Source organism: Cygnus olor, chromosome 11 (genome assembly GCF_009769625.2).
Source record: "Cygnus olor isolate bCygOlo1 chromosome 11, bCygOlo1.pri.v2, whole genome shotgun sequence".
Lineage (NCBI taxonomy): Eukaryota > Metazoa > Chordata > Aves > Anseriformes > Anatidae > Cygnus > Cygnus olor.
This window is the reverse complement of record NC_049179.1, coordinates 4962494-4984433: the sequence shown is the minus strand read 5'-3', so window position 1 is coordinate 4984433 and position 21940 is coordinate 4962494. Positions and strand designations below refer to the sequence as shown.

General features: G+C 38.4%; 1 protein-coding gene across 3 annotated transcripts in view; it reads left to right on the top strand.

The window, feature by feature from the left end:
* Positions 1 to 21940, top strand: part of THSD4 (thrombospondin type 1 domain containing 4) — a 297318-nt gene that overhangs the window by 11745 nt on the left and 263633 nt on the right. For all 3 annotated transcript variants that reach the window (XM_040569780.1, XM_040569779.1, XM_040569781.1), the window contains exons 2-3: positions 13422 to 13526; positions 17330 to 17399. In XM_040569780.1, the coding sequence (XP_040425714.1) occupies positions 13498 to 13526; positions 17330 to 17399 (99 nt within the window). In that variant the 5' untranslated portion in view covers positions 13422 to 13497. The remainder of the gene's footprint in view (positions 1 to 13421; positions 13527 to 17329; positions 17400 to 21940) is intronic.

The following is a 21940-nucleotide window of genomic DNA, read 5'->3' as shown; positions in this document are numbered from 1 at the left end:
GTGAATGTGGAACAGCGAGCAAATCGCTTTGCAGATCTTCAGGACTGGTGTGTGGAATTTAAACGCTTAACTAGAACAGCAGAAGAATAAGGATTTGAAAGAATAGTGTGTTAACCATTAACTGTTAGTATTGTTCAGCTTTGACAGCCCAGAAAATACTGTTCACGTGTTTAAACGCAGGGGTTAAGGCTGGATGTCTGTTTTGATTTTTGTTGTGATAACCAGACATTAAAAATGTAATTTCCTATATTCTTGTACTTCAGATATCGTTTGTACTAATTAACACAATATTGCACAGCAGAAAGACTTTCTCTCTTTTTTTTTTTCCCCTCCTACTTATAGTTCAGGCTTTTACTCGCGTTGGCATTAGGAAGTTTGAAGTACTTTGGTTGCTTCTCAGAAGAATGTTTAAAATTTTTCATACTCAAGCTCTGATTTATTACTTAGGCACTGCCAATGCTGCTGTAATTGTCATTGTAAAGTTTATTGTATTTGTTGCTGGCCAAATTCATTACACTGGAGTGAATGTGTAACATGTAAGCATGTTTGAAACTTAAATAATTATAATTAATAATAAATTGCAACAAGAAAAAAAAAAACCTGCAGTTTTTGAATGATGAAGGCATGAAAGGTCTGAAATATCTTTGCTGCTTTAATACTGTTAGAATTGGCCAGAAAATGAGCTGACTTCTTTTGAACCATGCTGCTTGTGATTAAATTGTGATTTGTTTCTGTTGCTTTGAAATGGAAGAGGGGGAGAAACAGTTTCCAAATGTATCTTGCTGGCAATTGCAGGTTCAGAAAGGTGGGGTTTGTTGGTGTGTTTCTGCTTTTTGATTTGCCTTTTTTCTAAAGTTATGTTACAAGGCCTTTTCAGAATTCCCATTTACTCAGACCATACAGATTTTACACTTAACCAGGAACCCCTGTGTCAAGTACCACCTAGAGAGAGATTACACTTGGGTTGCATTCCTTTCAGCAAGTTTTCTCTCTATCTCCAGCAGCGGATACTCCATTAGAAGATCTCAGGTCACTGTATAAAACCTGACTTTTTCTGACTTTAAGCAATATGCTAAACAGCAGTGAATGCTAACTGCTGACTTAAAAAATAATATAAAACTCAGTCTCCTTTTTTTTTTTTTTTTTGAAATCCTCACTGATCTTTCATGCTCTGCCTGTTAAACTCTCTGCATAGGGAATGTTTAAATCAGCATCTGAAGTCCATGCTGTTGAAGGAGTTATTCTGTTTTCTTTCCCAGCAGTTTGCAATTGGCTGTGCTTGTTTTCAAGAAAAGCCAAGAAATCTCTTTCTCACATTTTGCATCCCTGTTTTTCAGTTTTGTAGGCACTTGGATATTTTTCCTGAAGCTTCAAGTGATGTCAGATGAAGGTCAGTGCACTCTACTAACCTGCCCTCCAGCACAAATAAGTTCAGGCCCTACTGCCAAGAGATGACCTTTGATTTCTTTTTACCTGACACAATGAAGGCTCTGTTCAGAATTCTTCATTCCTACTTTACTTAGGCAAAGTCCCAGCCACTTGAATAGGTTTGCTTGGGCAAAGAGGGTTACAAAAGTTCCTGAAGCATGGTATGGTGATGGCAGAGGCTTCTGTGCTGTAGATGAGTTTTGGAAACTGCATTTATTGTGGTCAGAAAAGAGGTAAAAGGTGAGAGTGGATTTTGTTGTGGCTTGCATCACTACTGACTCTGAAACTACAAATAGTAAGTATCAGTTTTAAGCTACACCTGATCAATGGAGATAGTGCGCAAAGGTGCTTATGCATTAAAACACTTTTTGTATATAGGCATAAAGAAATACTTCAGTGTGAAATCATCACTGGCTTTACAGACTGCCAGAAGGCTGTGTATACTGTCAGTGGGTAACTATAGTGGTATTTGTGCTTTCCCCCTCTTGGTATCCTCCTAATCGAGGTGTGCTCTTGAGTTGAGAGATGAAGGGTCCCTTAAAACTAAGTGTAACAATTTTGCTCAAACTGCTGTGTTTCAAAGTGGGGTTGCTAAGAGATTTGCTTCACCTAAATGAAGTTGTGTATGGCTAGTATGTGGGGAGGCAGGCTACAGTAACACTTTCACTGTGCTGTGACTGAACCGTGCAGCTGGTTTGTTAAAAGGGAGATTTCCATCAACCTCTCTTTGCAAGTCCATGCTTCTTATTGATTTTTCTCTTCAACCCATATTTCTTTTGCAGATGTGAGAGTGGGTACTCATGCTTCAGATCCAGCGGATGATTTTAGAAATGGCAAAGTCAGTTCATTTCTTTCATAGTCAGATCGTGCAGTTCAGTCTTAGACCTACTGTCAAAAAAAAAACTCTTGAAAAAAAGTAGCAGGTTTATTGATAGGCTGGGAAAAAGTCAAGACTGAAACCTGATGTGGAAAGGATGGCTACAAGTCAGAGGAATACAGTTTTCCTGACTCATTATTTTTATGCGTTAATGCTGTTAGCAAGGGTGACAATGGTTGTTGCGGATTTTGTGAGGTTAGTAACTTTTATCTGTCAACCCTAAACTCATTCTTCACAGACCACTGCATGGCATCTGCCAAACTATTTCTTTACTGATAGGCAGCTTTTTAATCTGTAGCTAGTAAGATATTTCAATTTTGCTGCTCAGAGATTGATAACCTAAGATTATTTGAATGTATGATTGTATTAGAGTTTTCTGTCACGGCCTGGTATCTCCTGTAGGAGTGTAACAGTTTATGCAGTTTACATTAAATGGACTGAAATACTAACTGTCATGTGGACCACCAGAGCACATAAGGCATAGCAGCAAGACAAGATTTGGAGGATGTCTATAATCCCTTTCAAATGGACAGGGTAAGAATGAACAGCTCCTGCTTCCCACCCTCAAAGGATCTTGCAGTTCACTTCTCAAATGCAGGAGGCAGGAGGATTCACCACATGGAGGTATGATTGGTGCAAACATTAGGAATTTTCTAGAAGCCTGCACCAAACCTGATCTGAATAAAAGCTTGAGGAGAATTACATTCAGTGACTTCAGTCTCAAGGGGTATAATTGAGAACATAATTTTTTCTGGGTTTCTGAACACATGGATTTTACGTATCTTCTGCTGTTATTAGTCGTGTCGTGTCTTCATTTCACTTTCTTAAAGATACAATGATACTGCTGTTTGTCATCCCTAATTCTTGTTAAAGTTTGGCTACTTGGTGTTTTCCTTTTCATCTTCACTAACATCTTCACGTAAAGAAGAGCTGCACCTCTGCAAATGTGCCTCTTTAAATGGTAAAAGCATAACACAATTGGAATTTGATGCTACTTTCTTGGTTGCCTACCTTGTTTTTGCAACAGTGGACTTTTGTAAGACATTGTTTAAAACAAATTCAGAGGATAAGGTTATTGATGTCTGTTGGTTTTATGCTGTGGCCCTCTTCTTGATTTCATTGTGGGAGAAAGCTAAATAAAAGCCTGTGGGACAGTTCTTCAGTGGTTTCTCTGAGTTACACCTGTATTGCTTATTTACATGCAGAATTTAATATTTGCAAAAGATTTACAGTACTTCTTATTGCCATTATTGTAGTTGACTTCCAGAGATCCATTGATAGTTTACAATTTCATGTTGGCTTCAAATTCTCAGGTATTGTTTCAAAATTTTGAGAGAAATACTTAGTTTCACAGTGGTCTCTTAAGACCTCTCTTTAGACCTGTTATTCGTCATTATGTAGGAACGTAAAGGAAAGCAATAAATCTTTGAATTCTACTGTTGCATTTCCATGCCTGTATGTGGGGAGCTTCAGATCTGAGAGGGTTTTAATGTGAAGTTAGAATCTCATCATTCTTGTAGCATTATATAATAACAAAGTAACTTGAAATGAACTAATTAAAAAAATGTTATTTAAGATGTTTCAAGAGCATAGTCTCTGAAGTGTCCTATGCAAGATGGTGAGCTGTGTTTCTGTCTGTGATCTAGCAATCGTTTTCTGTACTGACTCTTAGAAATAAAGCTTGGCACGCAAGTCTTGCTACTAGGTATATCGAATCTCCTTCAGAACAGACCTGAGCAGTTGACCTATGTTTTATTCAGCAAAGGTATATGTAGAATTTCTCTGAGTTCTGTAGTATCACAGCACTACTTGCTGTGGACATATGTCACTTGTTTTTCAGTGGTCCCTAAAACATATCCCCATGTAGGTGCCTGTAAAGCTTCTACATCCTTGCATCTGGCCAGTAGCTAGTTGAAACAGACGTTGCTCTCATATACTGCACCTATTCAGAAGATATTCAGTATCCAGATTCTCCCAAATGTTAGAGGACAGTCTCTCTGAATCTTTGAGCTCCTGAGAAGATGGTACTCCTCCATCTGTGCACCCCCCAGGCAGTGCAATGGCTAAAAGGCATTGCCTGGTTCTTACATGGCAGCTGGGCTGCAGCAGTACTGGTGCCTGAGCAGTGCTGGTCACTTCAAGGGGTGCTCGATTCAAGTGGGAATTGCATGAAGGAAAAAAGAAATCTCATCTTTTTGCCAACATAAAGCAGTCAGGTTTGTTGACTGCAGGAGAGGACCAAAAGGAAGAAGACATTCTTCGTGTTCAGTGGTTATTACAAAAGCCCTCGTCACTTTTTTGGATGTGGGTTAGTACAAAATGTACGTCAGTAGATAGCCAGTGTTGTTTTTCCCTTCAGTTATGGCAGTATTGAAATGTATGTTAAAACACTTGTCCTTGAAAACTTGTGTAGAAAAGGATTTGATGAGTTATTTTGGGATGTGCGCCCACATTAATCTCCATCAGAGGGAGTACAGGAAGCCAGTGCTCTGCAGTGCAGCGCTGCATCGAGTCACAGCAGTATACTTGTCAGACTACCAACACCTTTTCCTTTGCCCTAGCAGCTGGAATGCATTGGAGCAAGATACTCATTTGGCTGTAGCCTTGATATCCGTATTTTCTTTGTCTGCAAGTAGACAGGCTAATAAACTGATGCTGAATTACGTTACTTTTACCCATACTGAAAAAAAAATAAAATATATATATATATATATATATATATATATATTAATTTGTTCTTCTGTAGTAAAGGAGTTGTGTGTTGAAGTCCTGCTCGATTCTGGAGGGAAATCCAGCCTTTCTTTAGAATGTGTAACCCACACCAGAGTGTTACATACAAGGCAGAGAAATCTCTGAAATCTCCCGGGATGACTTTTATCCCATTTTATAGCTCCGTACACAGAGAGTAATGCTACAGAAGTTCTTGGAGTTGTAACCTAAATGTGGAAATGAGCCCCAAGGATCTCAATGGTAATTTCAGTGGGTACCTGTGTTATGTTTATAGATGCGTATTCCAGTCAGTTTCTGTTCTGCTGCATGAGGTTTTATGGTAGAAAATTAAGCATCTCTGGCAATAAGGGACTTGAATAGCTATGCAGAAGAGAAATATTTAGTCAGCTTTGACAAAGCTCTGCTCATTGTGCTCACTTGGGTGATCTATAGCGATCCCTTTCAGGGACTAGAAAGGATTCCATTCGGGGTTGCCTAGCAAGCTTGAAAAGTGGTTTGGTGTGATTACTGGTGTGTTCCTCTACAGATCCAGCTTTATCACTTGTATGCTTTGGAAGGAAGTATAAGTATTACTAGAAAGCATTGTTATTTGGAGGCATTACTTCTGCATGGTGATGTCTCCTCCACTGGTACTCCAAAGAAAAGATTTTTTTTCTGAATAAGCAAGCAAAGATTTCAAGTCTCTGTCACATACTCTTCCCCCTGTTGTGTGCGATCACTGGTGCCCCAAACACCTGTGGAATTCTCAAAGCAGAAGAGGAGGAGGAACATTGTGAAAGTTAGTATTTTGACATTGCATGTGTTCAGGTACTGTCTTGACAGGCACACGATTTTTTTTTCCTTTGTGAGGACAGTGGTAAATTTGAGCATTCAGCTGCTATTTAATTTCTTCCTTTGAAAATCACAGCTATGAATTTCAGGGTTTTGACTGTTGGACATGCGTGTGTGTGTGTTCAGAGCACTGCTGGCTCTTCCTGTTGTCCTGTTAGTATGGATCAGCCCTACTTTAGAGAATGGGTAGTTTCACATCAGGCTTTTTGTTTGCGTTGGAGTCATGCAGAAAGTTAGTTGTGGTAGGTTAATGATGCACACTTGTATATGCTAGTCAATGAAAGATCTCAAAAGGTGTCATCACAAGGAGGGACACTTGATCTTTACTGATGTATGCTGCTGAATGGTGCCTGATGCTCAGGCCACCAAAAAACTTATTCTCTGAAGTACGGTCTTCTAAATTTGTTCCCTTTTTTTCAGTGTAGAGGATGTTGATGTTTGAGCATGTGTTTGCTATGTTTATTGAACAGTTTGAAAGCTTAATTCTCATGGTCAATTGTTTAAAAATTGAAAATATGAGTTGTGTTCTGCCATACAGAAGTTCTTCTTAAGCAGTTGGCTAGGAAACAATGTTACCTCATTATAAAAGGCAGATATCTTCTACCTGCACAATAATCATAGAACAAACATGGTTTTTACTTTGTGAGAGGGGTGTCTCCCAGCTGTGTTCCTTAGAAATAGCTGCTTATACTGATGAAATACATTGTACGTGTGCCTTCAGTTAGCTATACAGAAAGATTTGCTTCCTATGAGTTTTTCAAGCAGTATGTATTATAACTCTGAGTGAGGCTGGTGGGTCTTCGGTTTTCATCCAAAAGGTGTTAGGTCCTCTGAGAGCCGTCATTACCTCTTCATGTAAACTGTAATTAAATGCTGTTGCAAGCCTATGTTTTTGAGGAAACTCAAACTAAACCAGGTGGAGAGTTGGAAGACTTCCTTTGATTTCAGACACCTTGTGTTCTGAAAACAACTTTCTTATTCTCCTTTCATGACTTACTTCACGAAAATCTCATTTTCTTTGACTTAGTTATCAGTGAAGAGATTAGTGGAGACTAATATTGCTAATTGCTCCGAAATGCACTCCTGTACTTTGAAATATCAATATTGTTCTGACTTTTACTAAATAAATAAACCTGGAGACTAAAATACTGCTTATGGTACTTCTCTCAATTAAATATGACTGGCTAGAGCATTTTAACTACCAGTCACAGCAGGAATTATACTGGAGTCTCCAAAGCAAGGACAGGGTCTGGAAGCAGTGCTTGAACTGTGCATCTAAAGCACCACTTCAGCTACTTGTACTTGGTAGAAAAGTATTTAGAATAGCATCTTGTTGAAAATCAGTTGGTGCTCTCGCTACTCCTTTTGCAGGCAGGACCACAGATATTTCCTCATACTAAAGTTCCCACAAGCCCATTTCTCTTGCTTGTCATACCAAAGGATTCACCTGTATTTTGAGCTGGTGCTTAGAGAGGTGCCAGGTAACCACCTGACTTCTTAAGCTGTTAACCATTTCTGCTTCTATTTCTTTAGTTCATTACTAGGAGTCAGATGAATGTTGATCAGGTTTATGGAAAAGTTAAGGAAGATTGTTTTTATGAAAATGGTCTTTAACATATAATCTGGATCCCTCTACCTTCCTCTTACATATGCATTCCCTTCTTCGTCTTTGCTTTGGAATATTCAGGTTGTAGAAAAGAAGTTATGTTAAAGGAGAGCAAAATTAATCGTCGTCATAAGAGATCATTCTTCTAAAAACAATTGTAGTTACTAAGCACAGTTAAAAAAAATAAAAAATGCCAGGGGATTTGGCCAAAATTAAACAGCCTGTCAACGTGAAATGAACTCGAGATAGGTTTGCAATAGTTTCCACACAGAGTTACATCCCAAGAATCTCCCTGCCAATTTAGAGGGATTTATGATCTCATTTCTGTGATTCATTTTACCTTTTACATATTTGTTTTTTGCCTAGAAACCACGCATGAGGACCTAAAATACAATGTTTGTGAAGATTAGCTAGTATTTTCAAAAGGTGAAAGAGTCAGTTAAAATGGCAATCTTGGTTCAGCCTCAGTCTTGAACAATAGGCATTTTTCTGGATTATTTCAAAGAATTGAAGAATAATTCAATTTTTCTGACGTCTGATTTGATTTTGGGTTTTCTGGCCTCAGGTTCGATACTATATTTTTACTTTTATATTTTTTACGTAATAATATGCGTTCAGCAAATACTACATTAATTCTACATAACCAATGGTAACAAAAATTAAGAAAAGAAATCTAAAGAAATATTGAAGAAACCGGTCCTACTTGCCATACATATTATAACTATCTCACGATGTATAAAATGAGTGCCTCTTATTATAGTTTCCTCCTTTATTTTCAAGATTAATATCACAACCTGTTAGATTTTTAATTAAATCATATATAATTTAATGAAGACCGAAGCAAAAATGGCTGAATTGTCATCTTCCAGCATGACAGTATTTTACAAGCAACAATATGCATGTTGTGCATGGGTATTTTGGGCTAGATACAGTAGTGACATTGGGTATATGGTCACTATTGGATTTCCCCAACTTTGAGATTGTCTACTAGTGTTTTAAAGAACTAAATGTTTTTGGTTGCCCCATAATCAGGTTACATGGTTTTCTGCTGAATTCTACTGACATGGCTGAAATTGTTTTTTGAAGAGTTGAGATTCACAGGAATTAAAATAAAAAAAAAAAAAAAAAGGCCAGCTCTAGAAATGGGACTAAAATTTCAGACTATTCCAGGACTGCCCTCGACCTCACAGTTAGTGTTTTATTTGGGGTTGTTGTTTCAGGGACTCTCGTGCATCTCCTGCATTGTAGTAGGACGACTTTGAAGCAGCTGGCACCTTCACCCCAGCTCCTGCCAGGCTGTGCCCCTCAGCCAGTGCAGGGCCTGTCCCAACCTCCAAAGCCATTGACAGTTGCACCTGTGAATTTACGAGGCTTGATCGTGCCTCTGTTTGTGCAGTATGTTTACTGGACTGTGTGTTTTTTTTTGTGTGTGTGAGAGAGGTTTTAGGTAAAGGAATGAAAACATCTGGATCTTGATCAAGAATAGATTGGAGACAGGCACAGAGCTTTCTTGGACTGCAGTAGTTCTGGACACACCCAGAAGGAGAACTTTAAAGTTTTTAAACTAAAACAGAGAGGTACCTTCAGGGTTAGGCGGAGTAACTTACAGTTTCTGGTTTAACAAAAATGTACACTCCATTTGAGCATCAGAACCTTCCCTCAGGTCTAACGCTGACTTTGTCATGCAGCTTTCAGAGACAACTGTATCTTTTAAGGTAATTAATGAATATTTGAAGAGATTAAAACTCTGCTGGTAGGTGTCATCAGTTACGGTACAAGCTATTGGATATACACACAAATTATGGAGCTAGGTAAATTTGGTACACTGCAAGGTGCTCTATCCAAGTCTTGTGAATGTAGAGACTTTTGGATGCCAGCCAAAGGATTTTCATTCAACATCATTTAATAGATGTGAGTAACTAAACTGATAAATACACCATGCTTTACCGTTGTGCAAGGGAACGGATTCAAAGGCAATCTTAAAAGGTATATATACTTTTTTGATTTAAGTAGTTCTAAATATTATTTGTTAACACTATTTGCTAAATAATATAAAAACAGAGCTTTGCACATCAGCAGAAACAACTTTGGAACGATGCTTCAGTTTCATAGCTACTTCAAGTTCCTGCTGTCAATAGCTGGCAAGATATATAATCTAACCAGGAAGATAAACATTGAAGGAAATTTAACTTGGCTTGCCATATATTTAAGTCAACAAGATAAAATAGGCTATACAGCTCAGAGCAGTTCTGAACTGAACTGAGGTTGTGTGTGTTTGCACATGAAGTACCGCACATCACTGCTGTGAGTTAGAATGGTTGGTCTTTGGTTGTTTCAGTATGTGTGCGTACATGTGGAATTACTAGGAATTTTCTGTTGTAGTCAGTGCACAGGTGAATGTGGATATATACACATGGCAGGACTTAAGAAGTACAGGTTGATGCTAGCATTACATTGTAATTCATGCAAGTGGAATACCATCCACCTACGATACACAAAGGGTATAGTCACTGGAAAAATTGCATGTGAGTAGTCCTGCAGTATTTAAGAGGTTAAGGTAACTGATTCATTAGCTTTTTGCAAGCCACCTCATTGGAAGAAGTGTTTTTTTTGGTTAATTAGGCAAGGAGGAAATATTACTGTTGACTTCCCAGTAGACTTTCTTCTTTATTTAACTTTCTTACAGTGTCCCAGGTGTCTGTCCTGATAATTCTGTATATTGCATCTTTTAATTCTTTGAGACATCTAGTTGTGTCTGTCTCAGCAAACTTCTGAGCTTGCCTATGACCCTAATAGATTCCTTTTTAAAAAAAAAAAAGTTACTCCCATTCTCCATCTCTTCCTCTTTTTTGAAATCTCCATTACAAATCAGTGTTTTCATTTTGTAATTTCACTTAGGCTCCTGTCTGAGCCCTGCTGACAAAGGGCTGCAGTGTCTGGCTGCCGGCTGCAGGTGAGGCTGAGGTGATTAAAGACGCTCTGCGGGTAGTGTTGAGAGTGTTAATTTCAGTAAATATCAAAAGGAAAGATTGTTATGATTAGTTCACCACTTGACAGTATAAATGATGAGACTGGTAGTGTTTGGAAGGTGTTAGAATCGCTCACCTGCAGAGCAAAAGGGGAGGGAGGAAACATGAATCGGGATCTATTTAGCCAATCTCATTTTCCATGACCTGATGCAAGTTTTATTATATGCAGTGGAACACCTTTCCCTTTGGATTGTCAGGCCATGGGTGCTCTGGAGAGGAGGTGTTAATTCTGTCCCATCCTGTCTGGTGCTGTGGTTTTTTTTCCCTACTGAGTTTCACAGATTTAGTTTTGTCCCACTTTGGGGTGAAATGGGGAAGATTGTTGAAATGTCAAATATTTTAATGCAGTGGGGAAAGTCTTGCTAACTCTGCTCCAGTACAGGAATGTGGTTTGTTCCAGTTGAGGTGATGTGGTCTATTCTGCTATAAATATGGGTACTAGAAAGTCTTTTTGCCAGATAGGTCTATGGTACTTTTAAGCCCCTTGTGGTAGCTTGACTTACTGCAGCAACTAACACATTTTACACCTCACCAGGCTTTTGAAAGTTGTCATGCCAAAATTCGATCCTAGTGTTAACTGTCTAGCCATTTCAGGTGTTCATTTTGCCCTGGATCTTTGGGAGGGAACATAATTGCCATGTTTGCACATTTTCATATCAAAACCACCCGTGTCAAAATGACATTGCTTTCAATATGCTCTAAACACTTACGCACTTAAGTCATTTTGAAAGCAAGCTCTTAAGTTGCTTAGGTGCTTACCATTTGCAGCACACAGTGTAAAAATTGCAATTTCAAAAGAAATGCACATATCAGTTGCAGTCAGAAGTGCTTTGAAAAATGCGTTGAAATGCTGCTGGAATTTGAGTTTGTAAAGCGAACTGCCAATGACAGTAAAGATAGAGATGAACTGAAAAAAATGGTAAAACTATGCCAAGACTTTAGGTATTCCTTTTGAGAATAATCTCCAGAGACACTGAAGGTTTGATTTTTTTTTTTTTTTTTTTTTTTTCCCAGCCTCTTAGCAAAGCTAGTTTGCTAACAATACGTTTTCTGCTTTTCAAACGAGCTGTAATTTGCAGTGTGGGTTAGGAGGGTGCACATTTCTTCTGTTTGTATCATGTAACAATGTGCTCTTGGGATTGTGTCCCTCCACACAAGGATGTGGGATAAAAAGATTCTTGTAGAATGAAAAAACAGAACAAGAAAGTAAATCTGGGGAAAATGAAACAAAACAAAAAAACAGAATGATGAGAACTTGAAGCCTTGTTGGTGACAATCCATGTTCCATGCATATTCTCCATTTTCAATCAGGCAGGTTGCAGGAAGTGAGACATTTGTTTCCTTCATAATTCAGAATGTCTGTTAGTAAATAGTTTCTGAGGGGATATGTCTACGTTCTTTGTGTTAGTGCTGTATGTATGGACTTAATATTTACATGTGTAGCTTTAGTACGGTCTAAAAATCTGTTTTCTGAAGTGTTCCCCATCTCCTTAAAAACAAACAAACAAAACCAACAAAAAACTACCCAACAACAAAATAAGTGTGATATTAAGCAGTGAAACTGGTGAATAAATTTGAGAAAGCCTCGTAGATCTACTGACAGGCATGGAACTGCAGAAAGGAAAGATGGAGTTTAGCTGGGTCCTAGAGCTTTCCTCTTCACGACTAACCTGTTAGGTGCAGGACTTTTGTCATGATACTTTTCCAAGTGCCCAGCTGTTAATGCCTTCTGTACAAAAACAAACAAGTGAACTGAGACCATAAAAGGAATTGTCTTTTCAAGTTGTTAGAAATATTTTGTGAGTTCTTAAACCCTATTTTGTTTTATTTATTTTTGTTTTATTTTTGTTTTATTTTTTATTCAGCTCGCCCAGTTACCTCTAAACAATCCACATTTTCTAGCACAGGATCAGTAGTTTATCTAACTGTGCATTTTTTTTTAAGTTCTCAATGTCTTTTCCCTCTTTAGGCAGGTATTAATTACCTGGCTGCCTGACAGAAATTGAGAGCTTTTTATCTGTGAACAGCAATGTTCTCTTGTTTCTGTGCACTCCACAGCATTTCAACATGTAACCACTTGTAAATGGCAAGATACAGACAGTGGTTGACAAAGTTCTTAAATTTATGGATATGCGTTTAGTCCTAATAGTGTTTTATTTCCTCTTTCCATTCCCTCCCTCAAATCCATCTCTCCCCCAGTTTATATTGGATCTCCGTACTACAGAGATCTTTCCTGCTTTCCTGTCTAATTCAAGTGCTTCATTTTAGGCGTCAAATGTAAAATTGAAACTTTACCAAAATAAAAACTCCCAGGTGTCTGAACAGTTGAGAATACTTCCAAACAGATGAGAGTGTATCTAGGTAGTAACTCTTTCAAGGGCTGGTAGGGCTTCTCTGTGTTTGCAATGATTGTGAATCAACGGTAATACTCAGAAAGAAATAAGGATCAGTTGAATTTGGATTCAGAATACTGTTTAACCCCAGATCTCATGCATGACTAGGGGCCAGGCACGTGGCTGGGATTGCTGTCCAATCAGAGTCCAATTGCAATCCAATTGCAATACCTGCAATTAAATAAATAAAATCCCCAGTATAGTGGCAAAAGAGGCTTAACATCATACAGCTGACTTACCAGGGATGTGAGATAGAAAGGCAAGTACGTTAAACATCAGTTCTGCACCCATGGGAATCAGATCAAGATTTGGCATTCCATGTTTTTTCAGCCAAGCACTTTGGCGCAGTTTGTCTTGTCACCCCAAATGGGGTGTGTCCAGTCTACTCATTGGTTTTACAGTTTGAATTGTCGTAACGTCCCTGAATTCAGGTAGAAATGACTAACGTTGGTCTGTATCCAGTTTCTTAGACATCCCAAAAAATACTGAATAAGCAGCATTACATGTTTTTCTCTTTCTTTCTTTAGGATTTGTTTGACCTGCATTGTGCTTTACTACAGTGAAGAGTATTTTTCCCTGCAAGACACTTTGCATTAAAGGATCATGGTAGACAGTTTAATAGTTTCTTTGAGGTAAGTGATGCAACAAAACATTTTAAATCTGATTTAATATGTTTGTAACAGATTGCAGGAAATATTAACGTGCTGGACTCTTGCTTTTGTCTTATAAGTTTTTGGATAATAGGAGGATAAATAAAAATCCCGTCCAAAGACAAAATAATCACGTACATGTATCCTAGGCATAGTATTCCTTGCTGATAGTAAAAAGAGAAAGTTCTCATTGTTTGTTTCTGCTTAGAGCATCTCTTTTGTGTGCCGTTGTGACAGAATATTTTATTGGAAAGCTTTTTATTATTTTTGTGAGGCAGTGTGATTACTGTCACTGGCTTTAAATAATAGATTTGCATGTTTTAGTACCCGTGCTGCAATTCAGTTTAAGATTTATATTATGCATTCCAGAAACAGTTTGACAGTGGGATAATATGGGAGATACCTTTTGAACAGTTTTTCTGACAAGGGAAGCGCTAACCTTTTATTAAGCTCGTCTGTCCAGTTCTGTAGTTGGGCAAGCAGATTGAGAGAAAGCATGCAGCTGTGATGCTACAGGAACCTCTGCTAGGAATGAGAGCTGCAGACTAGTGAACCACATACTCTTTCATTTGTATGGAGGTACTGTCAGTTACACCTCTGATCTAAAGTTCCTCATTGTGAATTTCAGACATCAGTCTTTGAATTTGAATTCTGGCACCCTCTAGTTTCCTCATCAGAATGGGTGTCCTATATTACTGACACTATTTGTTTTATCTTTCCTGCTGAGACTTATCCCTACATACCTCCCCAAAGCTGTCCCAGACTTAGGCTTGTCCTGCAGACTTTCACTTGGGGAGGAAGACAGGAATATGGGACAAGAGCTGAAATGCAGCTAATCACATGGCTAAAATGCTTTTAGTCCTGACTGGACAATCCACAGCTGGTCATGATAGCCCTACTTAAAAGTACAACTAATAAGGGACAGTAACCATAAAAGAAATCTACTTCGGTACCCTCCAGCTTCATTCACTGAGAGCTACTGTTCACTGCAATGGGAGAGGAACTGAGAGAGGTGTTCCTAATGAGGAATTGGATAGCAAACCTTTTTTTTACACTCCTAAAGTAGAGAGCTACTATAGCTTTCATTTTTCCCCTCAGTTAAACAGGTATTGGGCATAGTCAGTAAAAGAAAGTGAGCATGTTTGCACTTTGAGCTAATGTTGTGCAACTTGGAAAGATCCCTGATTTTGCCTTAAACTAGCTGCTTGGCTGCAAATAATATCATAACCATGAAAGCATGGGCTTTACCAGCATGGTCCTTACTCAGAAGCCTGAGTTAAACAGTCATCAATCAGCGATTTGTAGATGTTCATGTGTCCTTGAAAAGTTTTTCCTTATTTTGAGGAGCACTTGTTCTTTTTGGCTTTAGTGCTAAGTAAGAATACCTGAAGCAAGCTGAAATTGGAGAAGCCTGTTTTTGTAGTTTGGAAGGCCTAATATTAGTCTGGCATGACTGACAAAAAAAAAAAGCTACTGAGAGCAATAACGTTTACAAAATTAAATCGACACATATTGATTTGAAGCTAGAGGCTTACCTCAGGCTGGCTTAAGTATTCCTGCCAGTTTTGCCATGTGTTTGAAACAACAGGTTTATGCCAGTGTTTCTGGGAGATCCAAGTGCAGAAGTAAACTTAAAAACCAACTTCATTGTTCTTGAGTACATACATACAGATGTCACTTGTAATGCAACCTCGTTACAGAATGGTTAGGAAAAGGTTGACACATACACTAGAAGTTTCAATTTTAGAATTGAAATCTTTAAGCAATTTGCTTTGAAGATTACAGTTCTCACTCAGTTCAGAACTACCAACCTTGTGCATTATTTCAGTAGAATTTATTCGTGGAAGTCTCTAGTCCTTCTAACTGATCAGAAAAACCCAGTGTTTTTCTTGTGGATGAAGGCATTCATTGTCTTACGCAAATATTGACCTTTCTTTCAGGTGCTCTGGGGGAATATAGGGAGTAGAAGCCATAAAAGAGAGTAGATAATGGATAGGAAGTTTCTGAAAAGGAAGTTAAATATGACTTGCAGAGGATGTAGGTTGGGCCTGTCGAAGACTGAGCTCTGCCTACTTTAAAATTTGTCATATTTTCATTGAGAATAGTTAGGAGATTACTGCAGCTGGAGGTCTGAGTTCTGTTTCTATTTCTACCTTTGATTTTGGGTGTGATTGTCAAATCAGTTTCTTCAGTCATGCATTTGCCTTCTTTCCACCACTGTCTTATTTGAGCCTTGCTCCGAACTGCGTGTCTGGGCTCTTACTGTAGTTTCTTTGCAACATCTTACACTGGCTCCAATTTCATCTACTTCCTTTGTATTTTCCTTTATCACAAATGATAGCTATGTAAAATAAAATACTTCTCTCTAATGGACCTTTGAAGTGTTTTCACTTCTTTTTTTTTCTAAATTTGTGGCAGTAAGGAATGTTTTTTTTTTTCTCCTTTAAATGTTTTTGTTTTTATTTACTTTGAGAGGGGCATAGACTATGGTGATGAAGTGAGGAAAGGCCATGTGCAGTAAATGCTTACCTAACAGTTCCTCTTGTGGTTTGTTAGCAAGAAATTTAGAAAACAGAAAACTCAATAAAAACATTCTCCCTAGTAGAAGAATATATCTATTTGCAGTAATCAAATGCTTTGTAAAACAAAAACAAAACCCCTCACCTGTTTTAGTTTAGTTGGTCTTTCTCTGGAAATACCTGAAACAATGTGAAATATTTAAAGGATTACTGCATAGTAAGCAAAGGAAGGGGCTGTGAGTAGGAAGCACAGCTGGATTTTGTCTGGTCCATTAGTTTGCAGATGGATTTTGTGTCCAAATCCATCAGTTTTATTTCTGCATTGAAATTCAGCAAATCATTAGCAGCTTTCTCCTTCATGGGGGGTCCAAAAGATTCCCTTTGTAAACTGAGAAGTCAGACTCCCAGTAGAAATAAAAATATCTTAATTTTCCCTCTTTCTTACCTTTTTGGGTTTTCTGATGAAGGGCTTTCTAGGAGGATGCAAACCAGTCCCCGATTCAAGTTGTAGCAAACAAAAGAGTGAGCTAACTGAACCTAGCTTGTAACAGGCTCTTAGGAGTCATTACAGTGGTGAGGCTTGACAGAACAAAGTTTGTTTGGGCTTGCTTCCCATTATGACTCCTTTCAGATTGAAGATGTGGGGACTGGGGTGATGCTTGGCTGCTTATCCTGAGTCTCTGGTGATCTGTGTCCGCTACTTTCCGTCTTCTGTGCCCATTAGGTTATTCAATTTCCATAAGTGTTAGGCAGCTGGGGAAGAACCTACATTCTGCAAAATCATGGAGGTTCTTTGCATGTTTCCTGTGTGCTGGAGGTGGAGTGTACATCTGCAAAATGAAGAACCAGAGTTAGAAACAGACTCAGTCCACATATGGCCGAACTCTTACCTAACGCTTTAGAAAAAGTGTGGAGCATATGTCAATTTAATCACCAAATGCTGAGGTGTAAAAGTATGCGCTTCGAAAAATATTTCAATTTAAACTATTTTAATTTAAACATAATGTTATATGAAATGCTGTTAGTGGACTCTACTTGGTGCACTTTTGCTTTATAGATTAAAGTATGTACCTGTTCCTGCCTGCTGTGTAGTGAAGAGGATATCATAAGAACGTTTCACACAGTTTAGTGAGTCTGCTTTGGTTAGTAATGGTGTTCAAGTGTGTAAATAACTCCTCACAGTGTCAAGCCCTTTAACGGGTTGTAGGTGTGTGTGGTTTGGATTAGTGGCAATGATGTATTCTGTTTCTCTATTTGTTTTTTCAGACTTCTCAGTTCACTAGCAGTGCTGGGATTTCAGTTTGTCATCCCACAGCCTTCAATTGAACACAGAAAGGTAAGCATTAGAAATATTTGGATATTGTGTACTTAAAGGTAAACGTTGAAAACAGAGGATGATGCGTGAAGTGATGCAATCTAAATAAAGATCTGGGAATAATGTTGCTTTTGTTGTGTGTATGTTTTTATATTAATATATGTTTTTAAAAGAGCCCCGTCATAGTTAATCAGGTGAGTGTTATAAACAGATATAAAGAAAGTGTATGGCGTGTTGTAGGTCACAAATATAGCTGTGACAGCTTAGTTAAAATTTAGAGCATTTTCATCATGTAAGACAAATGGGAGAAATAATTCATGTCAGTGAGAGCAGCACTCAAATATGGAGTGATTAGCAGAAGCATACAGTTGCTCATAGGTAGCACTTTCTCTTACAGAGATCTGTAGGCATCTAAAGCAGATACTGGACCCAAACCACACTCAGGTGCTAGACTGAAGTTGCTAGAGACTGGAGCTGGAAACTGTAAAACTTTTTTCTTGTACTCTTGTGAAAAGTTCACATACACATCTAAGAAGGCATGCAGCCAGCACGCGGTATAGAGGACCCTTCTATCCTGCTCATTATTAGTGAGGCCTCAGCTGGAAAACTTAATTTAGATTTTTGCATGGCTTTTCAGGAAAGTAGTGGATGATTTGGAAACAGAGGGCAGCAGTGATTATCCTCGGGAGGTTTTACAATTTCCCCTCTGAGGGGAGTTTGAACGAATTTGGGTTGTTTAGTCTAAAGAGAAGACTGAGGGGGAGGAGCAGATATAATCTCCAGATACTCTCAAGTGCCAAAGAGAGGTCTATTCTTTACCTCTGTGGTAGAGTAGATGAGAAGAAAAGGATTGAAATTGTCAGGGGAAGTTTGGGTTTGATTATTAGAAAAAATTTCCCACAATAAGGTTATAATGAATAATAGGTCACATTTACTGGATAACTTTTAGCATTTCCATGATGGAGGCTTGGAGAATATGTTGGACAGATACTTGCCAGGAATGATGTGTAGATATTGCTGATTCTGCCAGAGGCATGAGGGAGAGACCCTTTGAGTGCTCTTCTGTCTCTGTGTAGTTTGTGATCTTATATGTATCTCATCTCTTAATTGGTACTCAAACCCAATAAATTAATAATTAAAAAATGTCAAGTAATGTACATCGCACAGGTTTGGTGAATAATGCAAATATATTAAACTTGATAAGTTCATTAGGTAGAAACAAAAATTACTATGCAAAAGGTTTTTATGGTTTCTTCTGGAATACAAAGGTTGTAGTGTTGGTCAATAGTTTCTAGGATGTTTTTTTTTTCTTATCTAACTTACTTTGAACTTACATTCATAGAATATAATTTCTAAATATCAACTATCCTCTTCAGTGAGGCCAGAGTATTTATCAGTATTAGCAAAAGGAGGAGGAAATTTTGCGCGAAACCAAACAATCACCATTTGTGTTTAAAAATCAACCAAGCTGTCTCAAACTGTTTAAACTGAAATCTTTTCTTAATATTTGAGCAATTAACTTCTCTTGTCCATCAGTACTGGACATATGAACAGCCCTCCTGCTGCTCATCGTGCAGTCAAGCTCTCTATTCTCTCTCCCCACACTTATTTTATTGAATAAATACTATTTAACCTTTTCTGTTAAGTGACATGCTGTGATGAACTAAAGGTTAAACTATGAAACATAACAGTCCTCTTCCTGGACAAACACTGGAGTCTGTATTCCCAGCTTTTCAGAAGTCATCCTTGGGTGGATTGTTAACTGATCTTATGTTGCTGTATTAAAACAGTAAGCTGTAGTTATAGCTGTACTTTGCTTATTTTAGTGTAATTGGTAGCGTATGCAGTAGTAAAGATTGTCAAAAAAAAATAATTCTGGTGTAAATATTGCTTTGTATTAACTTCTTGCTTCTGTTATTAAGTAGTAGCATTGAAGCAGTGTAGTTTCTTTGAATTTACGTGCATCTTTTTGTCACCCAATTGTATATTGCTATTGACTTTAATGGAAGTATAGTATATTATCCAACTTATTTTCAATGCATGGAAGAAGTGTCACAGTTTGCTTTTACAAGCTTTTCATTGGGGCATTGCAATACTTTTGAAGTACTTAAATGAGTGAGATCCCTCTGCTTTGCTGTGGTGAGCTGTTAGATCAGTTGAGTTACCTATGGAGATGTAGCCTGAGTAGCACTGCAATGTAATGGCCAAAACCCATCATTACTCAAATAGCACTTCTGTCATGAGAGGGAATTTCTACACTTAACAGCTACTTCAGATGTTATTTCCCTATCTATAGTAGCTTGTTTTTTTGCAAGGTTAAGTTTTTCTGTTTTGGCTACAGTTTTAGGGGTTGGTGTTGGTATTTTGTTTATTTTCAGTAGACACAGATGTTTGCTTCTAGGATTAATTTCTGAGTCACCTCTGTTTTTTCTTTTCTCCTTAAATCCACCACATAATAGCACTGTGTTGATTGTGTTGGCAGAACACAAGAAGTAGAGTTAGGAGCCTCTCAGAACTTCTGTTAATCAAATCAGTGTGTCACTGTGGACTGACCATGGGGATCTATGAGCTTCCCATTTGCTTCAGGACAAGATGATTAGAAATAATGCATTGCCTCTGCTTGCCTTGCCCCATGCCCCTATCCCTCTATCTAGAGTTTTAAAGTTGCTGAACACCTACGTTTGTGTGGTTGTCCTTTTTCTGGGCAGTCATATACCTCCCTGAAGTTTGTCCTATGAACTTTATATATGACAAGTAAAATGAAATGCTAAGACTTAAAGGAGTTCTGCCATATTCTTGGATGAATTGGCCAACATACTTTGAGGGGTAAAAGTGAGGAGATGAGTTTTTGTCTTGCTCTCCTTTGTCTGTAAAGAAGTCAAGGAATGAATGGGTTCTTTATTTCTTTCCATCTTTGTCTTCCATTTTTGTTTTCTGTGGCAGGCTTGCTTGCTTGTTCCACTACACTACACTACTGCAAAGGGCTTACAGTGTTAGGAATGATCCCTTCTGCTGGGCTGTAAAATGAGGAAAATGGAGATCTAAGTGTGAATGTAGAGGGAGAGTGTACAGATAGCACATGAAGCTATTGTACTATTTCAGATGATAGAAATTTGGTTACTACTTCTGACAATTATATCAATTTTAAGATTCATATAGGAAAATCTGTGTATAAATGCAGTCCTACACCTCCGTTTATGTTGTGATAGTGACAGTGAGTGGCAGTTTCTTAATGTCTATCGTTCGTTTACCCTCCCACACCCTGTAAAAGTCGTTGTTCTGCTAACTGAAAAGGATAGGGCTGCCTAATGCATCTGAATACACTGTAACAATGTAAAATGTGAAGCATGAAGCTAATCTACTCTGTCCTTGAAACTGGGGGAAATTGAAGTTATACAAAGTAGTTAGTATCTGTGCTTGGCTTTTGGCCAAGGCATCAGAGCTAATGCCTAACAGTTCTAAGGAGTGCCGTGGGATCTCCACAGCAGCTGGTCACCACCTTGCTTCTACCTAGGCTGAGCAATGGGAGCTTGGTACAGAAAGCCCTGTGTAATCCTTCCTTGGAATCCAGGTAGGGCGAAGCTCCCCCCTAAGGTCAGCAGGGAGTGAAATCTGCAACTTGTCAGGACTTGCTAAGCTGCAAACCAGCTCTTGCTAACGGGCCTGCTATGGAGTTACTGTGGCTCTGTCCTGCTGGGCTGCAAGCACTCCGTAGGGTTTTGCTGGGGCAGCTTACTGTCTGTGCGCGTGTGCACAGCTGCTGCGTACGTGTTGCTTACAGGTATTTGCTGGTGCTGCTCATTTTTCTGTAATGTATTCCTGGTTTATGAGATACCTGTTGTGCATTGCTGCTACATTTCCGTATACATCAGTTCCATAAAACTGAAAATGTAGTTCATACTCCTCTTTCAGTGTTCTACAGGTCAGCATATTCACATGCCTTCAGCGCAAGTGCTTGACTTTAACTGTGTGGATATACGTGCTGTTGCACTCACTGAAACTGTGGGGAAATAGAGCCTTTCTGGCTATCAGTGTTTATATTGTAATTAGCAGGGTTTTTAAGGAAACTGGTGATATAGACTGTGCAAAGGTGTTTCCGTTAAACTTACCCTTTTAATGCAACAGTGTGTCCAGAACACCACCTGTAAGAAGGTTGCTGCTGTCCCAGTGTTGTAACCAATTCCCTGTCCACGCTGTGGGTTAACATGCTTTAGGTAATAAACTTCTTCCTGCCGGAGAGGGACTCAAAATATTATTTTGTGCAAATACACCTTTGAAAATCAAGGCCCAATGGTTTCATTATTTTTAACCTGCTTTATAATGGAACTCTGAAAATTATTTTTTTTTCATTAAAGTACTGGGTTCCTTAAGCATGGGGCACCAGGGCTTAAAGCTTGTTCTGTATTCTTTGGGAAAAATGACAGGGTCTTTTCTCCAGTTGTTTTCCAGAGAAGGTGAACTTGCAAGGTGATAGGCAAGCTTTTTTTAAAATCTTTTTTTAATCAAGCGAATGTTTACACCACATGTGGACCCCAAAGAATTTCACTAAGTGTGGAAATACA